The following is a 21,336-nucleotide window of genomic DNA, read 5'->3' on the forward strand; positions in this document are numbered from 1 at the left end:
CTGTGTTTGGGACCAGGGGCCATATTCTACAGAAACTGCACAATGTAAGGATTGCAGAGAATGGTTGCCTATTTCCTGGTACATACTATGTGCTTGTTTATCTCTCAACTAGCACTAGCCTGTGCTAGGGACCAGGAGCCATATTCTACAGAAACTGTGCAATGGAAGGACAATAAAGACTGATTTGCTGTTTCCCAGTACATACTATGTGCTTGTTTATCGCTCAACTAGCACAAGCCTGTGCTTGGGACCAGGGGCCATATTCTACAGAAACTGCACAACGGAAGGATTACAGAGAATGGTTGCCTATTTCCTGGTACATACTATTTGCTTGTTTATCTCTCAACTAGCACTAGCCTGTGCTAGGGACCAGGAGCCATATTCTACAGAAACTGTGCAATGGAAGGACAATAAAGACTGGTTTGCTGTTTCCCAGTACATACTATGTGCTTGTTTATCGCTCAACTAGTACTAGCCTGTGCTTGGAACCAGGAGCCATATTCTAAAGAAACTGCACAACAGAAGGATTACAGAGAATGGTTGCCTATTTCCTGGTACATACTTTGTGCTTGTTTATCTCTCAACTAGCACTAGCCTGTGCTTGGAACCAGGAGCCATATTCTGCTGAAACTGCACAATTGATGGATTACAGAGACCAGTTGCCTATTTCCTGGTACATACTATGTGCTTGTTTATCTCTCAACTAGCACTAGCCTGTGCTTAGGACCAGGGGCCATATTCTACAGAAACTGCACAATGGCAGGATAACAGAGAATGGTTGCCTATTTCCTAGTAAATACTATGTGCTCATTTACCTCTCAACTAGCACTAGCCTGTGCTAGGGACCAGGAGCCATATTCTACAGAAACTGCACAACGGAAGGATTACAGAGAATGGTTGCCTATTTCCTGGTACATACTATGTGCTTGTTTATCTCTCAACAAGCACTAGCCTGTGTTTGGGACCAGGGGCCATATTCTACAGAAACTGCACAATGTAAGGATTGCAGAGAATGGTTGCCTATTTCCTGGTACATACTATGTGCTTGTTTATCTCTCAACTAGCACTAGCCTGTGCGTGGGACCAGGAGCCATATTCTACAGAAACTGCACAATGTAATGATTACAGATACCGGTTGCCTATTTCCTGGTACATACTACATGCTTGTTTATCTCTCAACTAGCACTAGCCTGTCCTTGGGACCAGGAGCCATATTGTACAGAAACTGCACAATGGAAGGATTACAGAGAATGGTTGCCTATTTCCTGGTACATACTACGTGCTTGTTTATCACTCAACTAGCACTAGCCTGTGCTAGGGACCAGGAGCCATATTTTACAGGAACTGCCCACCCAATGAAAGGATACAATAGACTGGTTGCCTATTTCCTGGTACATACTATGTGCTTGTTTATCTCTCAACTAGCACTAGCCTGTGCTTGGGACCAGGGGCCATATTTTACAGAAACTGCACAATGGATGGATTACTGAGACCAGTTGCCTATTTCCTGGTACATACTTTGTGCTTGTTTATCGCTCAACTAGCACTAGCCTGTGCTTGGAACCAGGAGCCATATTCTGCTGAAACTGCACAATGGATGGATAACAGAGACCAGTTGCCTATTTCCTGGTACATACTATGTGCTTGTTTATCTCTCAACTAGCACTAGCCTGTGCTAGGGACCAGGAGCCATATTTTACAGAAACTGCATAACGGAAGGATTACAGAGAATGGTTGCCTATTTCCTGGTACATATTATTTGCTTGTTTATCTCTCAACTAGCACTAGCCTGTGCTAGGGACCAGGAGCCATATTCTACAGAAACTGCACAACGGAAGGATTACAGAGAATGGTTGCCTATTTCCTGGTACATACTATGTGCTTGTTTATCTCTCAACTAGCACTAGCCTGTGTTTGGGACCAGGGGCCATATTCTACAGAAACTGCACAATGTAAGGATTGCAGAGAATGGTTGCCTATTTCCTGGTACATACTATGTGCTTATTTATCTCTCAACTAGCACTAGCCTGTGCTTGGGACCAGGGGCCATATTTTACAGAAACTGCACAATGGATGGATTACTGAGACCAGTTGCCTATTTCCTGGTACATACTTTGTGCTTGTTTATCGCTCAACTAGCACTAGCCTGTGCTAGGGACCAGGAGCCATATTCTATAGAAACTGAGCAATAGAAGGACAATAAAGACTGGTTTGCTGTTTTCTGGTACATACTACCTGCTTGTTTATCCCTCAACTAGCACTAGCCTGTGCTTGAAACCAGGAGCCATATTCTACAGGAACTGCACAATGGAAGATTGATATAGGGTTGCCTATTTCCTGGTACATACTATGTGCTTGTTTATCTCTCAACTAGCACTAGCCTGTGCTAGGGACCAGGAGCCATATTCTACACAAACTGCCCACCCAATGAAAGGATACTACAGAATGATTGCCTATTTCCTGGTACATACTATGTGCTTGTTTATCTCTCAACTAGCACTAGCCTGTGTTTGGGACCAGGGGCCATATTCTACAGAAACTGCACAATGTAAGGATTGCAGAGAATGGTTGCCTATTTCCTGGTACATACTATGTGCTTGTTTATCTCTCAACTAGCACTAGCCTGTGCCTGGGACCAGGAGCCATATTCTACAGAAACTGCACAATGTAATGATTACAGATACCGGTTGCCTATTTCCTGGTACATACTATGTGCTTGTTTATCTCTCAACTAGCACTAGCCTGTGCCTGGGACCAGGAGCCATATTCTACAGAAACTGCACAATGTAATGATTACAGATACCGGTTGCCTATTTCCTGGTACATACTATGTGCTTGTTTATCTCTCAACAAGCACTAGCCTGTGTTTGGGACCAGGGGCCATATTCTACAGAAACTGCACAATGTAAGGATTGCAGAGAATGGTTGCCTATTTCCTGGTACATACTATGTGCTTGTTTATCTCTCAACTAGCACTAGCCTGTGCTTGGGACCAGGAGCCATATTCTACAGAAACTGCACAATGTAATGATTACAGATACCGGTTGCCTATTTCCTGGTACATACTACATGCTTGTTTATCTCTCAACTAGCACTAGCCTGTCCTTGGGACCAGGAGCCATATTGTACAGAAACTGCACAATGGAAGGATTACAGAGAATGGTTGCCTATTTCCTGGTACATACTACGTGCTTGTTTATCACTCAACTAGCACTAGCCTGTGCTAGGGACCAGGAGCCATATTTTACAGGAACTGCCCACCCAATGAAAGGATACAATAGACTGGTTGCCTATTTCCTGGTACATACTATGTGCTTGTTTATCTCTCAACTAGCACTAGCCTGTGCTTGGGACCAGGGGCCATATTTTACAGAAACTGCACAATGGATGGATTACTGAGACCAGTTGCCTATTTCCTGGTACATACTTTGTGCTTGTTTATCGCTCAACTAGCACTAGCCTGTGCTTGGAACCAGGAGCCATATTCTGCTGAAACTGCACAATGGATGGATAACAGAGACCAGTTGCCTATTTCCTGGTACATACTATGTGCTTGTTTATCTCTCAACTAGCACTAGCCTGTGCAAGGGACCAGGAGCCATATTTTACAGAAACTGCATAACGGAAGGGTTACAGAGAATGGTTGCCTATTTCCTGGTACATACTATTTGCTTGTTTATCTCTCAACTAGCACTAGCCTGTGCTAGGGACCAGGAGCCATATTCTACAGAAACTGCACAACGGAAGGATTACAGAGAATGGTTGCCTATTTTCTGGTACATACTATGTGCTTGTTTATCTCTCAACTAGCACTAGCCTGTGTTTGGGATCAGGGGCCATATTCTACAGAAACTGCACAATGTAAGGATTGCAGAGAATGGTTGCCTATTTCCTGGTACATACTATGTGCTTGTTTATCTCTCAACTAGCACTAGCCTGTGCTTGGGACCAGGGGCCATATTTTACAGAAACTGCACAATGGATGGATTACTGAGACCAGTTGCCTATTTCCTGGTACATACTTTGTGCTTGTTTATCGCTCAACTAGCACTAGCCTGTGCTAGGGACCAGGAGCCATATTCTATAGAAACTGCGCAATAGAAGGACAATAAAGACTGGTTTGCTGTTTTCTGGTACATACTACCTGCTTGTTTATCCCTCAACTAGCACTAGCCTGTGCTTGAAACCAGGAGCCATATTCTACAGGAACTGCACAATGGAAGATTGATATAGGGTTGCCTATTTCCTGGTACATACTATGTGCTTGTTTATCTCTCAACTAGCACTAGCCTGTGCTAGGGACCAGGAGCCATATTCTACAGAAACTGCCCACCCAATGAAAGGATACTACAGAATGATTGCCTATTTCCTGGTACATACTATGTGCTTGTTTATCTCTCAACTAGCACTAGCCTGTGTTTGGGACCAGGGGCCATATTCTACAGAAACTGCACAATGTAAGGATTGCAGAGAATGGTTGCCTATTTCCTGGTACATACTATGTGCTTGTTTATCTCTCAACTAGCACTAGCCTGTGCCTGGGACCAGGAGCCATATTCTACAGAAACTGCACAATGTAATGATTACAGATACCGGTTGCCTATTTCCTGGTACATACTACATGCTTGTTTATCTCTCAACTAGCACTAGCCTGTGCTTGAAACCAGGAGCCATATTCTACAGGAACTGCACAATGGAAGATTGATATAGGGTTGCCTATTTCCTGGTACATACTATGTGCTTGTTTATCTCTCAACTAGCACTAGCCTGTGCCTGGGACCAGGAGCCATATTCTACAGAAACTGCACAATGTAATGATTACAGATACCGGTTGCCTATTTCCTGGTACATACTATGTGCTTGTTTATCTCTCAACTAGCACTAGCCTGTGCCTGGGACCAGGAGCCATATTCTACAGAAACTGCACAATGTAATGATTACAGATACCGGTTGCCTATTTCCTGGTACATACTATGTGCTTGTTTATCTCTCAACAAGCACTAGCCTGTGTTTGGGACCAGGGGCCATATTCTACAGAAACTGCACAATGTAAGGATTGCAGAGAATGGTTGCCTATTTCCTGGTACATACTATGTGCTTGTTTATCTCTCAACTAGCACTAGCCTGTGCTTGGGACCAGGAGCCATATTCTACAGAAACTGCACAATGTAATGATTACAGATACCGGTTGCCTATTTCCTGGTACATACTACATGCTTGTTTATCTCTCAACTAGCACTAGCCTGTCCTTGGGACCAGGAGCCATATTGTACAGAAACTGCACAATGGAAGGATTACAGAGAATGGTTGCCTATTTTCTGGTACATACTACGTGCTTGTTTATCACTCAACTAGCACTAGCCTGTGCTAGGGACCAGGAGCCATATTTTACAGGAACTGCCCACCCAATGAAAGGATACAATAGACTGGTTGCCTATTTCCTGGTACATACTATGTGCTTGTTTATCTCTCAACTAGCACTAGCCTGTGCTTGGGACCAGGGGCCATATTTCACAGAAACTGCACAATGGATGGATTACTGAGACCAGTTGCCTATTTCCTGGTACATACTTTGTGCTTGTTTATCGCTCAACTAGCACTAGCCTGTGCTTGGAACCAGGAGCCATATTCTGCTGAAACTGCACAATGGATGGATAACAGAGACCAGTTGCCTATTTCCTGGTACATACTATGTGCTTGTTTATCTCTCAACTAGCACTAGCCTGTGCAAGGGACCAGGAGCCATATTTTACAGAAACTGCATAACGGAAGGGTTACAGAGAATGGTTGCCTATTTCCTGGTACATACTATTTGCTTGTTTATCTCTCAACTAGCACTAGCCTGTGCTAGGGACCAGGAGCCATATTCTACAGAAACTGCACAACGGAAGGATTACAGAGAATGGTTGCCTATTTTCTGGTACATACTATGTGCTTGTTTATCTCTCAACTAGCACTAGCCTGTGTTTGGGATCAGGGGCCATATTCTACAGAAACTGCACAATGTAAGGATTGCAGAGAATGGTTGCCTATTTCCTGGTACATACTATGTGCTTGTTTATCTCTCAACTAGCACTAGCCTGTGCTTGGGACCAGGGGCCATATTTTACAGAAACTGCACAATGGATGGATTACTGAGACCAGTTGCCTATTTCCTGGTACATACTTTGTGCTTGTTTATCGCTCAACTAGAACTAGCCTGTGCTAGGGACCAGGAGCCATATTCTATAGAAACTGCGCAATAGAAGGACAATAAAGACTGGTTTGCTGTTTTCTGGTACATACTACCTGCTTGTTTATCCCTCAACTAGCACTAGCCTGTGCTTGAAACCAGGAGCCATATTCTACAGGAACTGCACAATGGAAGATTGATATAGGGTTGCCTATTTCCTGGTACATACTATGTGCTTGTTTATCTCTCAACTAGCACTAGCCTGTGCCTGGGACCAGGAGCCATATTCTACAGAAACTGCCCACCCAATGAAAGGATACTACAGAATGATTGCCTATTTCCTGGTACATACTATGTGCTTGTTTATCTCTCAACTAGCACTAGCCTGTGTTTGGGACCAGGGGCCATATTCTACAGAAACTGCACAATGTAAGGATTGCAGAGAATGGTTGCCTATTTCCTGGTACATACTATGTGCTTGTTTATCTCTCAACTAGCACTAGCCTGTGCCTGGGACCAGGAGCCATATTCTACAGAAACTGCACAATGTAATGATTACAGATACCGGTTGCCTATTTCCTGGTACATACTACATGCTTGTTTATCTCTCAACTAGCACTAGCCTGTGCTTGAAACCAGGAGCCATATTCTACAGGAACTGCACAATGGAAGATTGATATAGGGTTGCCTATTTCCTGGTACATACTATGTGCTTGTTTATCTCTCAACTAGCACTAGCCTGTGCCTGGGACCAGGAGCCATATTCTACAGAAACTGCACAATGTAATGATTACAGATACCGGTTGCCTATTTCCTGGTACATACTATGTGCTTGTTTATCTCTCAACTAGCACTAGCCTGTGCCTGGGACCAGGAGCCATATTCTACAGAAACTGCACAATGTAATGATTACAGATACCGGTTGCCTATTTCCTGGTACATACTATGTGCTTGTTTATCTCTCAACAAGCACTAGCCTGTGTTTGGGACCAGGGGCCATATTCTACAGAAACTGCACAATGTAAGGATTGCAGAGAATGGTTGCCTATTTCCTGGTACATACTATGTGCTTGTTTATCTCTCAACTAGCACTAGCCTGTGCTTGGGACCAGGAGCCATATTCTACAGAAACTGCACAATGTAATGATTACAGATACCGGTTGCCTATTTCCTGGTACATACTACATGCTTGTTTATCTCTCAACTAGCACTAGCCTGTCCTTGGGACCAGGAGCCATATTGTACAGAAACTGCACAATGGAAGGATTACAGAGAATGGTTGCCTATTTCCTGGTACATACTACGTGCTTGTTTATCACTCAACTAGCACTAGCCTGTGCTAGGGACCAGGAGCCATATTTTACAGGAACTGCCCACCCAATGAAAGGATACAATAGACTGGTTGCCTATTTCCTGGTACATACTATGTGCTTGTTTATCTCTCAACTAGCACTAGCCTGTGCTTGGGACCAGGGGCCATATTTTACAGAAACTGCACAATGGATGGATTACTGAGACCAGTTGCCTATTTCCTGGTACATACTTTGTGCTTGTTTATCGCTCAACTAGCACTAGCCTGTGCTTGGAACCAGGAGCCATATTCTGCTGAAACTGCACAATGGATGGATAACAGAGACCAGTTGCCTATTTCCTGGTACATACTATGTGCTTGTTTATCTCTCAACTAGCACTAGCCTGTGCAAGGGACCAGGAGCCATATTTTACAGAAACTGCATAACGGAAGGGTTACAGAGAATGGTTGCCTATTTCCTGGTACATACTATTTGCTTGTTTATCTCTCAACTAGCACTAGCCTGTGCTAGGGACCAGGAGCCATATTCTACAGAAACTGCACAACGGAAGGATTACAGAGAATGGTTGCCTATTTTCTGGTACATACTATGTGCTTGTTTATCTCTCAACTAGCACTAGCCTGTGTTTGGGATCAGGGGCCATATTCTACAGAAACTGCACAATGTAAGGATTGCAGAGAATGGTTGCCTATTTCCTGGTACATACTATGTGCTTGTTTATCTCTCAACTAGCACTAGCCTGTGCTTGGGACCAGGGGCCATATTTTACAGAAACTGCACAATGGATGGATTACTGAGACCAGTTGCCTATTTCCTGGTACATACTTTGTGCTTGTTTATCGCTCAACTAGCACTAGCCTGTGCTAGGGACCAGGAGCCATATTCTATAGAAACTGCGCAATAGAAGGACAATAAAGACTGGTTTGCTGTTTTCTGGTACATACTACCTGCTTGTTTATCCCTCAACTAGCACTAGCCTGTGCTTGAAACCAGGAGCCATATTCTACAGGAACTGCAAAATGGAAGATTGATATAGGGTTGCCTATTTCCTGGTACATACTATGTGCTTGTTTATCTCTCAACTAGCACTAGCCTGTGCTAGGGACCAGGAGCCATATTCTACAGAAACTGCCCACCCAATGAAAGGATACTACAGAATGATTGCCTATTTCCTGGTACATACTATGTGCTTGTTTATCTCTCAACTAGCACTAGCCTGTGTTTGGGACCAGGGGCCATATTCTACAGAAACTGCACAATGTAAGGATTGCAGAGAATGGTTGCCTATTTCCTGGTACATACTACATGCTTGTTTATCTCTCAACTAGCACTAGCCTGTGCCTGGGACCAGAAGCCATACTGTACAGAAACTGCACAATGTAATGATTACAGAGAATGGTTGCCTATTTCCTGGTACATACGACGTGCTTGTTTATCACTCAACTAGCACTAGCCTGTGCTAGGGACCAGGAGCCATATTTTACAGGAACTGCCCACCCAATGAAAGGATACTATAGACTGGTTGCCTATTTCCTGGTACATACTATGTGCTTGTTTATCACTCAACTAGCACTAGCCTGTGCTTGGGACCAGAGGCCATATTTTACAGAAACTGCACAATTGATGGATTACTGAGACCAGTTGCCTATTTCCTGGTACATACTTTGTGCTTGTTTATCGCTCAACTAGCACTAGCCTGTGCTAGGGACCAGAAGCCATATTTTATAGAAACTGCGCAATAGAAGGACAATAAAGACTGGTTTGCTGTTTTCTGGTACATACTACCTGCTTGTTTATCCCTCAACTAGCACTAGCCTGTGCTTGAAACCAGGAGCCATATTCTACAGGAACTGGACAATGGAAGATTGATATAGGGTTGCCTATTTCCTGGTACATACTATGTGCTTGTTTATCTCTCAACTAGCACTAGCCTGTGCAAGGGACCAGGAGCCATATTCTACAGAAACTGCCCACCCAATGAAAGGATACTACAGAATGATTGCCTATTTCCTGGTACATACTATGTGCTTGTTTATCTCTCAACTAGCACTAGCCTGTGCTAGGGACCAGGAGCCATATTCTACAGAAACTGTGCAATGGAAGGATGATAGAGAATGGTTGCCTATTTCCTGGTACATACTTTGTGCTTGTTTATCTCTCAACTAGCACTAGCCTGTGCTAGGGACCAGGGGCCATATTCTGCTCAAACTGCACAATGGATGGATTACAGAGACCAGTTGCCTATTTCCTGGTACATACAATGTGCTTGTTTATCTCTCAACTAGCACTAGCCTGTGCTTGGGACCAGGAGCCATATTGTACAGAAACTGCAGAACGGAAGGATTACAGAGATCGGTTGCCTATTTCCTGGTACATACTATGTGCTTGTTTATCTCTCAACTAGCACTAGCCTTTGCTTGGGATCAGGAACCATATTCTACAGAAACTGCGCACTGGAAGGATAACAGAAAATGGTTGCCAATTTCCTGGTACATACTATGTGTTTGTTTATCTCTCAACTAGCACTAGCCTGTGCTTGGGACCAGGAGCCATATTCTACAGAAACTGCACAACGGAAGGATTACAGAGAATGGTTGCCTATTTCCTGGTACATACTACATGCTTGTTTATCTCTCAACTAGCACTAGCCTGTGCTTGGGACCAGGAGCCATATTCTACAGAAACTGCACAACGGAAGGATTACAGAGAATGGTTGCCTATTTCCTGGTACATACTATGTGCTTGTTTATCTCTCAACTAGCACTAGCCTGTGCTTGGGACCAGGAGCCATATTCTACAGAAACTGTGCAATGGAAGAACAATAAAGACTGGTTGCCTATTTCCTGGTACATACTATGTTCTTGTTTATCTCTCAACTAGCACTAGCCTCTGCTAGGGACCAGGAGCCAGTTTCTACAGGAACTGCACAATGGAAGGATGATAGAGAATGGTTGCCTATTTCCTGGTACATACTATGTGCTTGTTTATCGCTCAACTAGCACTAGCCTGTGCTTGGGACCAGGAGCCATATACTACAGAAACTGCACAACGGAAGGATAACAGAGACTGGTTGCCTATTTCCTGGTACATACTATGTGTTTGTTTATCTCTCAACTAGCACTAGCCTGTGCTTGGGACCAGGGGCCATATTCTACGGAAACTGTCCACCCAATGAAAGGATACTACAGACTGGTTGCCTATTTCCCGGTACATAATATGTGCATGTTTATCTCTAAACTAGCACTAGCCTGTGCTTGGGACCAGGGGCCACATTCTAAGGAAACTGCACAACAGAAGGATAACAGAGAATGATTGCCTATTTCCTGGTACATACTATGTGCTTGTTTATCTCTCAACTAGCACTAGCCTGTGCTTGGGACCAGGGGCCATATTCTACAGAAACTGCACAATGGCAGGATAACAGAGAATGGTTGCCTATTTCCTGGTACATACTATGTGCTTGTTTATCTCTTAACTAGCACTAGCCTGTGCTTGGGACCAGGAGCCATATTTTACAGAAACTGCGCAATGGATGGATTACTGAGACCAGTTGCCTATTTCCTGGTACATACAATGTGCTTGTTTATCTCTCAACTAGCACTAGCCTGTGCCTCGGACCAGGCCCCAATTTCTCGAAACTTCTTAAGCTTAACAGGCTTAAGTCGCTTATTTCAATAAGCCAAAATAATACTGAAAATGGATTTTGATAAATGAAAAATGGTTTATTCTGAAAATCATACAGTTGATTCCTAAATAATTTCTAAACATTCTTGAAGAAGTAAATATAACACATTTTATAAAACAACAAAAATAGTGACATTAGCTTAATCCTGTTATAAGGGACTTAAGAAGTTTCGAGAAATTGAGCCCAGGAGCCATATTCTACAGAAACTGCACAATGGAAGGATTACAGAGAATGGTTGCCTATTTCCTGGTACATTATATGTGCTTGTTCATATCTCAACTATTACTAGCCTGTGCTTTGGACCTGGAGCCACATTCTTAACTTACTAGCATTGACATTGATTCATATAGAGGATACTGAACCATTTCTTGATTTTTATCTAATACAACCTAAGAAATTATGACTGACCATGCCACCAAGTGGATGTTTCTATTAAATAAACAATAGCAATACCTTTAACCTAGCTCCATCTTTTGTCTGTGTTATGAACGCACTTCCCTCCCCTGCCAGTGCATTCAAGTCTCTGATGTTCTCTATGAGTTTGTTGTAGTCCACTTTAAATGTTGGCTGTTGTGATACTGAGGACGCTGAAGCATAGAAAATAGTCAACAGTTTATTTACGATGCAAGGAAATATCCACTGAGTATCACAGTATAACAGTAGATGCTGAGTATAAGGGAACATTATTTGTACAAATTGATATCAAGTTTACCAGGTCTCCATAACTCGTCCTCACTATCGTCATCGTCCGAGTTGTTTCCTGTCTCTTCCCCGACCCACACCATCCCATAGTCTGCTAGGAATGTCTGCAAACATGCATTTATCTTATATAGAATTTGAAATCTCATTATGTTTTAATGATGTAAACTTATTTTTAGTATGTATATCCAAATGATTATTCTCAATTTGTTTCGACCATTTTTAACCCCCAGAATGATAAAAAGTGTATTTATCTCAATTACAAAATGCAACAAAACCGAAATAATATCATCTAAATTAAGCGCGCACAATGTCATTAAGAAGTTTGCATGTCATGTGACATTCTGAATACCTAAAATTCTATGTTGCTTCGGAGCTCAGGAATTTATCAGACATTATTTGAGACTCTTTCATAGTTATATACTCACTTTCATTTTTTTCTCTAATTATTTAATTCTAAGTGGCACTGACAATTTAATTTTATCCATTTCAAATGGAACATTTTCAGTTTTTCTTTAGCCTTTTCATTACCAGGAAGGTCTGCAAAACTGCATGTGATATATAAGAAAGGGCCTGGTTTTAAGAAAAATTAACGTACCATAATAGATTAAACATAAACTTATCTGCTATTTCATTGGATTGTTCATATTATTCACTGTAAGATTGGATTACACCCTTGAAGGATTTGAGGTTTGATATGATGTTATTGCCTGTTGTTTCTTTTGTGAAACAAGCCCCTGTATTTAAATTTTGTCTATTTGCACATATTCCATAGTTTTTCTCTAGCTTATTCTCTGCTTCCTTGACTGCATTAATTTTATTTATTGAATGTAACACCAGTGGTCGAAATTAACACAAGACGCAAGCCCTGTACTGGATATATGTCTTTCGGGCTTGCTCAAATTCTGAATAATATATAGCAGGGCTTGTTAAAAAATTTGATGCCAAGCAATAGTATTAGAATTCGGGCTTGTTCATCCTGAAGTCCAATTTCGATGACTGTAACACACTAAGGTATGTTACATGTTGTAATTACAATATCGTCTTAAATCTTATTTATCTCATTCAAATAGAACAGCTGGAATTTTTGCCATAAAGCCCAATATAGTGAAAACATTATGAAGCTATACCATGGAACATAAAACATGAACATAAACATATGGCTGTGGCAAAGCAAAACCTGAACAGATCTAGAAGAGCTTACATTAGGTAAAACCAATGCATATTTGCTAGACCTATTTATTGGGGTACAGGCAGACAGTACTGGGGATTAGCAAGCTCCCAACCCAACATACAGCCTTCCATGTAACCAAGCACCAAGGGTTTGTTAGGACAATACTTGTGATAGACATGCACAATCTCCAGCGATAAGCAGCTATACAGACCTCCATTTGATGAATCTGTTCCTGAAGCTCATAACACTTGTTTTCTAGCTCTGCAGTCTGTGTGTAAGAGTCATTCTCTGAAAACGGACATTTCAAATTTACAACTAAAGTTCGTGTGTTGCTTAGAAATAGACACTATGAAAATACAAACAATGGCGCCTTCCTATTACAAGCCAAAGCTCTATTGTTTTTTTTCCCAGTCGAACAAGGGCCATATCATGACATTTATTAAAGTCAGAGTTGTGAGTCTTGTTATATATGTGTGTATTGTCCTTGGTAACTAGTGTACTAAGTTTCATTTAAACATCTTGAACAGCTTTTTAGTTATGGCCGAGATTCAAGTTTTTGCACTTGCTGTATGTGTTGTTTTCTTTTACGTAAAATGCTTTCCTTATATTACATTAAAGTTTCTTACATTATTTATATGAAAGATTAGTAATTTAGATGACATAAATCTTTGAGTTACCTTGAGCTTTTTGAAGCAATTTGTTTTTCTCTGACAATACTTTGATTTTCTTCTCCTAAAACAGAGAAGCATATGATATAAAACTTGGAGTTTCCATCCTGAAAGTAATTACCAAGGTCAAGAATATTTAATAGCACTTGTTCTTTATAATGATTTTTTTTTTCAAAAACTTGTACAAGCTAGATGTCTCTCACTCAAACTGTCTTAAGGTTCCTGTATTTCAAACATGGGGCACCAAACACTAACAACCTAAGATCTTTCGCTTCAACTAAATAATACAATGAAAACTACACTTAATTCAATAATACAATGCAACTTTACTTTGGTAAAAAATATAATAAAAACTAACTTTTTTCACTAACACCATGAAAACTTCATTCAATCATGAAATGAAAAGTACAAATACAGCAGCCAAACATTTACTGTGATCAACAAAAAATCAAGATTTACTATTAACAAGAGCAAACAAACACGGAATAAATAAAAATTCAAATATTGTTTATTGTCAATGTTGAGATTATTGCATCCATTTCACCTACTGCTGTTTTTACAAACTTACAAAAAAAGTTAGTAAAAGCACAAACTGTACCTTATCTGCGAGTTCCTTTGCCTGATAAGCCATCTTGGCTTCTAGTTGAGTGATACGACTCATCATGGTTGACATCAGCTCATGGTCACTTGGAGGAGCTGAAATTATTGCGAGGTCAAATCTTGCTAGTATGTAAAATCAAAACTTTCAATGTGTAAAATAATCAAAAGCATCTCAAGTTTGTTCGATAGTATGCATTTTTGTTTGAAAAATATTCATTTTTTAATGAATCAAATGAAGATGCCTGCCACACAAAACTACTCCAAGCAAGAGGATAAACATAATTGAGGTCAAATATATTTCTGCATAAATAAAGACTTTAGGCAACTATTTGTATCGTCAAGAAAGCTTCTTGTGACAAAAATGTCTCTGCTGATTTATATAGAACAGCATCAAAATAGTTTAACATAAAACTAAATCATAATGATACATAATGAAATAAAGCTTCTCTTGAAGTATTATTTCTAAAACTTGAAATTTCAACAAAAAAACTAACAACTTATTTAAGCAAAACTAGCATGTAATTTAGACGCTATTATTCACTGTTTATGATCCATTTACAGTATTTCTATACAGAAAAAAAAGGTTTTTCCTGTAGGTAAATGTACCATCACCATCAAAGAGATAAGATAGAAAGCCTTAAGTACTAAAATAAGAGGTTAATACTTACTTTTTTATATTTGGTTCAGGGTAAGACGTTATTTTTTTTTTATATATAAAGTGTTACAAATAGAACATACAAATGTATTATATGTACAAAAAGATATAGTATAGTATTGTTATCAGTTCTATCATATCATTAATGACCAAAAAAAAAAATGTGGGCAAATAGCCGAGCAGCACAATGAACAACAAACATACTAATACAAAAATATAGCACTTAATTAGACAGGTAACAGACACGCCAAAACAAGAAATTACGGTGTTAGCCAATTACATTATGTAGTCATTGTATGTCATCTATAGAGCTGACATAGTATTATATATAAGGAGAGAATACATATATTAAAGATAAAGAAGGCTTCATTATTGATCTAGACAATTAATACAGATACTCTATTTATCTAGAGATGGCAGGGAGGCTTTTTGCACTCGGACTTACTATTTGTGTCATCAAGGTCAGTGTACGACCTTTCCAGTCCTGAAATTCATGTTTGGCATACAGGACACAGGCATGCAGTGTAGAGGTGAGATAAATGGCATCCATAGGTGGAACATGAGTCTGATGAACTATGTTATACACATTTCATCCTGCATACATGCATCATACACTTTCTCCAAATTAATCTATCAAGCAACGTATGAATGATGAACATGAAAAGATCTAACATGCAAGGTACCATGCTGATTATTGATTGACACATTTTAACTATGTACTCATGTACCATATTCTGAAGACAGTACAGAGTTCCAAATCAAACATTTATAACCATGCAATACTGTTAAATGTTATTTCCCACATTACAAGTTAATATGGCCAAAAAGGGGCATTACTCAACAATCATTAAAAGCAGAATTATGGGCCTTGCTGTATAATTATGTGCAAATTGTATCTGGAAACAAGTTTCTTTGAATATTTGAATTTCATTTTAGCTATGGCCAAGGTGTTTGTACCCTGATGAAAATGACATCAAGACAATGAAAATATCTCATTTTATTCATTGTAAAACAGAAAAGCTCAGTGGCAAAAACTACAAACTTACACTTCATATAGAATAAGATCATCACTTAATAGGTGCGCTTAACTCTTCAATGATTTTGTGAATGCCCAAAAAACAACAACAAATAACTGTCAATCAACAAATGACAATATCTCACACCGGTAATTACATTATAAATTTAGACATTCGAAAAAAGTAAACCAATAAAAAGATATGAAACATTCTTCAGCACTCCCTTACCTTGAGCAGCAACACCCTTAGGTGCCATCCCAAACCCCTGTGCCGCACGTGGAGACAGGTCAGGCAGTCTGGGAAGTCCTCCTGTGAATGGGTCACGCGTCTTCAGTTTCTGAGTGGTCATGTGACCTGTGATCTCATCCAGTAGTTTGCTCTCATCATCTAGTGTAAATAGAGTGTGTTTCAAAAGATTCTAAGTATGACAAATACATTGATAAGTATTTTAGCACAACCTTGTATCACAGTTTTCTTAAAATGTTAACTGTATGGTACTACTTCGAATATAAAACATCTACTTGATTCATTAATAAAGTAATCATTGGACTTCTTCACTATATTGAAACTGGTAATAAACTAATATTTCAATAAACATTAACCATAATTCTAATTCTGGGCTTCATCTTTACCATTCTGATCAATATCAATCTTTATTACCATAATGAAATTCCTACCAATCTCTGATACAGTCCTACCTGTGTAGTGGGGATTTCGAAATGGGACTGGACGCTGCCTAAAATAAAGGAAATCTACCAATTTTTAACAAACAAAAAACAACAAGAAGAAAATCCACTCCCACTTAAAAACAACAATTTATCATAACTGCATAACAGCCCGCTGTTTCTTTACATCTCATCAATCCTTCGTGTTAATTAATGAAGAATATCTTAGGACATGTAAAATGTAATGTGCATGCAAACCTTCATTTTTTTCAGATCAGGTACTTTTCTATGACATTATATGATTTTATCTTAACTCGAAGTTATACTCAAGAGATTCAACATTATTATGCTCCATTATACTAAGTATTGACTTTTTATCATATCCTTTATGGCATGTAATAAATAGAATACAATCATGTACAGAAAGGTAAATATAAAAGGGAGTGCAACAATCACACAACAACAACACACATTTCACAATAAACCCTCTGGCATGCCGGTATGTGCAAAGCATCACATGCTTTTAAGTTTAGTATCAGATAAAGCAAAATGCTTTATTTGATAATACTAAATTACCTGTAAATTCTGACACAATCACAGTACAGGTCTCTCTTTACAATTTTTGAAATTATAATGAACTCAGAACTTTATTTCTAACTCATCCATGTCTATTATATAAAAATAATTGTGTAACTTCTTTAAATTCTTCTGAAAATTTACAATCTGACTTTGAGCCACACACAACAATAGTTTAGCCAAAAATAATCTTGCAGCAGTTGAACTTTTTTGTAAAAAAATAGCATTCATAATTAATGACACATTCTGAATGTACTGTTGAGAAAAATGCTGAAGCAGCATGGAACAAAAACACTCTTCAAACACTCTTCTGTTGTTTTTAGTCAAAGAGGGGACATAACTCTACAAATATTAAAGCCAGAGTCATGGGCCTTAATATTCTCTCTGGCATCATGGGTTCCAACCTTTATTTGAATATGATTTTAGTTCTGTGAATTTTGAGTCCGATATTTGGGAATAAAGTATACTTTTAAGATTGTTATTTGGGCCAAATTCGGCCCTATTTTCAGTAAAAGACAACAACACTGCATAGAAATTTTCACTTATAATAGATTTCCTAAAATTTTAAAGGTAAAACAAGCAACACATAATCAAGACAGAAATGTTAAAAATAAAGAATGGGTATCATCAGGGAGTGTGCAGTTAAAAAACAGAAGCAATAATCACCTAGGGACATCATCATTTTCCCTAAAACAAACATTTCATATTTGATTCAGTCAGAAATTTTCAAGCAAAATAATGTTAAAATACATTATAAAGGATAAGTAGACCTTGGTGCAGTGTACTATATATGGCGTATTCAACTTTGCTTGAGATAAAATTAATTAAGGGATATATCTTAAGATTTGAACATATATGAATACTTCTTTAATAATATGCTGCCTTGATTAAATGACAATTTCCCTGCATATATGTATATTAAATCACAATCTTATAAAAAATCTTAAAAACCTCTACTTTCATGCTGTAAAAACCCTACTGGTTGAGAAGCAGTTTCTGACAGAAAGCAGTTTCAGACATATTGCTTTTTTGCATACTTTCTTTAGATCTTCTTAAAGAAGGTACTGCAATTAAATTTCATGGTTACTAGGCACTCAAAAGCTGAAGTTCATACCGATTTATGTAAGTTATTATTATTATTATTTTATGTTTCAGGTTTATTTTTCATTTTGTACATAAACTCACACTTAGGGGGTCGTCACGCCCACCGTATGCGCATGCATGTGAACTTTTTTTGCAGATCTAATAAAAGCTACAAGGTTTTCCTAAAATGACTGTTACAAACAATGAGTATTGTGTACATATTGCGAACATTATAGCCGTGCTAGTTTCACACCCACATTCACTTAAATGTTTAAAAACACAAGTTTCTTAAAGAAATGAATTAAAATAATATAAATAAATAATTTGACTTTTAAGACATATTGATTCGAAATTATAGGTTGTTGTTTTTTTGTAAATACTTAAAATTAAATACAGTGAAACTGTGTTCCTTCAAACAAGCGGTCGTTCGAGAACCGGCCTTCCCTCGAGGTGGGAGCTTGGTACCAAACTTTTTTCCTTCAATTTTCATATAAAATATATCCACGCTGCATCGAAACCTTTATTATGTCGAGCAGTCGAGCAATATCCTCGGTCCGAAGTACACAAATCATGCACAAAACCTTATGGCTTCCTCGTGGACATAATTTCACACTTTTCCCCGAACGCTTGTTCCAAAATAAACAAACAATTGCTAGGTGTTAAAATTTTCGCAAGTTGTAAAAATTGCAATGACAGTTGAAAGGCAATTTGATAATGTGTGAAAAAACGTTTTTCACTGTTAACGCATGACCGATATTAGTTGATATGGGCATTTGAGATGATAATTATGAGAAGTTAATGACGAGAAGTTAACGCTTTAGATGTGGTCAGAAGGTTCTTTGAATTCACTGCCGATGCTGACCGTGATCTTCAGACGCTCTGTACGCTGTCACGTCACATTAGGATTGAACAATTTCGAGAAACCAACAAGATGCGCCAATCAACAATCCTTGATTTTGCGAAACTTAAATCTGACTAATGCCGCAATATGTACTGTCATTCAAATGTTGCTTGTTACAAAAATGTGCTTTTTTGTTAAAATAAACATTTCTATTTATTCATTTATTATTTTTTCTTTTGCATTTTACATTTAGTTTACGTCAACCTTTGAACATATTAGCGATTTCCACAGTGCAACACATAATCGGTGTCTTAGTAAACAGCATACATGTGATAATTTCTTGGGTCGATTCCGGGACACCCATCGTAATGTCAACGCACACTAGGGGGGTTTTGGAATTTTTTTTAAATGGGGAACGTCTGTGGTGCATTCTATAGCATATCTGGGGCTATTTTAGTCGTTTTTAACGTCGGGAAAATGTACCTATTTTGACTGCCAAGACGTATTTTTTACTTGACATGGTTGTTTTTTTTCTGCATTTTCTTGAAAAAATAAAACCACCAGATATTTTCCCAGGCATTAAATGAAGTGCTAACCAGGAGGATATGCAGTCTACTTTCGGTTTCATCAAAACAGGAAATAAACAACTATACGGGCACCTGTTTTCCCGCGCTTTTGAGAACATGCGTTACAAAATATTTATTTTTTCATCACATTTAAAACGTTTGCAATTTATGACACACAATATTTTCCAGACGATAAAGATTTTCCAGTCGATGAGCTTTTTTCCAATTGGAGATGCATATAATTTTGATAGAGACGTGTCAACAATCGGCTGTATAAAGCGATCACGTGACTTACCATGGTCACGTGATTAAAGCACTCTATATAACCACCTGTAAACCCCATATCGTCAGTTTTATTTCGGCGTAAAAATACACACGATAGTTCGGAAAAAAGGTCAAAACACTAAAATTCCTTATGGACGCGTAAGTTGTTAAAAGTATAACGACGTATCGACTTTGAAATTTGAAAGGAATATGGGATGTTTTCCGTGTTTTAATTTTGTTTTTTTTACTCATTTTGTCACTTTCTTTGAACTTACCTTCATGCTCGTTTGTTGGTAAAATGTGTGAAAAATATCAATTCATCAATTAAAAGATATCATTCATAAGACCAAACAAATCCATATAAAAACAATGAATTTGTATACAAGAACCCTCCCCCACTCGTTAAGCACAACAATAGGCCGATAGATCAATTATCGGGTGATTGACGATGACCTCGACGACACACGTACCAATTAACGGATTAGTGTCAACATGTCCTGTGTTTTACGACCAGTGTCCCGGAAAGTCATAATAGCTGACTTACATTGGTAAAATTAAGATAATCGATTCCGATTCCGAGATTATTTTTTTTTTCGTTTTTTTTTTATGACTTTCCGGGACAAACATGCACCCTCCGTGACTCCGTGACAGAGATACGATTTCCGGGACAATCCCGGACGTCCGGGACGTTATCACATGTATGGTAAACAGTCTGTTTGACGACTTCAAACTTAAAATACACTAAAGATATTTCATATAAACTGGAAAATTGAAAAACATCGGTTCCCTCGAGGTTTTGGCTCGTTCCCTGGTGACCTCGAGCCATCCAATTTTACTGTAATATATTCTTATTATAGCCTTATATTTAGTAAATTAGTAAACAGATAAAAAACACTCAATAAACACCTCAAAGCCGTCGCAAAATAAAATTTTCAGAAACTGCTTCTTATCACCAGAAAATCAGAACAGTTACCATCTTAGCGCCAGTATAAGATACATTATGTGTGACGTAACACATGTGAAAATTTATCAATAATAGCAGCTTGAACTGCAGTTATCATGAAAGTGAACATTTTCAGTATGGATTTAAACATTAATAATTTAATAAAAATTGAATTTCAGTTTCTATTAAATACATATCATAAAAGTACATAAAAATATGTGTATCCATCAAAATTACCCCATATTTGATCCAAACATTGGATGTTTTTGTGACTTTCTCAAGCTGGAAAGGGGTCCACTCATGATGACATTCACTGAAATGACAACAAAATTGAATACATGTCCGAAATTGCATCTAGTTTTTGTTTACATAAGAAACCGATCGGATACACACCAGTGTGTTTAAAAAGTTACATA

At 38.7% G+C, this 21,336-nt stretch overlaps 1 protein-coding gene across 5 annotated transcripts in view; it reads right to left on the reverse strand.

Moving 5' to 3' along the window:
* The window catches only part of LOC128239338 (UBX domain-containing protein 11-like), a 29,124-nt gene that overhangs the window by 7,623 nt on the left and 165 nt on the right, over positions 1–21,336 (reverse strand). The window contains exons 2-11 of one of the 5 annotated variants that reach the window (XM_052955952.1): positions 21,158–21,233; positions 17,890–17,910; positions 16,681–16,718; positions 16,211–16,369; positions 15,412–15,450; positions 14,310–14,407; positions 13,721–13,775; positions 13,255–13,331; positions 11,883–11,976; positions 11,624–11,757 (exon numbers count right to left, since the gene is read on the reverse strand). In XM_052955952.1, coding sequence (XP_052811912.1) covers positions 11,624–11,757; positions 11,883–11,976; positions 13,255–13,331; positions 13,721–13,775; positions 14,310–14,407; positions 15,412–15,450; positions 16,211–16,369; positions 16,681–16,718; positions 17,890–17,910; positions 21,158–21,222 — 780 coding nt within the window. In that variant the 5' untranslated portion in view covers positions 21,223–21,233. Of the gene's footprint in view, positions 1–11,623; positions 11,758–11,882; positions 11,977–13,254; positions 13,332–13,720; positions 13,776–14,309; positions 14,408–15,411; positions 15,451–16,210; positions 16,370–16,659; positions 16,719–17,889; positions 17,911–21,157; positions 21,234–21,336 lie in introns of all 5 variants that reach the window. The other 4 variants (XM_052955950.1, XM_052955955.1, XM_052955951.1 and 1 more) reach the window with 4 other exon arrangements.

The sequence above is a fragment of the Mya arenaria genome, chromosome 6 (assembly GCF_026914265.1).
Source record: "Mya arenaria isolate MELC-2E11 chromosome 6, ASM2691426v1".
NCBI classification, from domain to species: Eukaryota; Metazoa; Mollusca; class Bivalvia; order Myida; family Myidae; genus Mya; species Mya arenaria.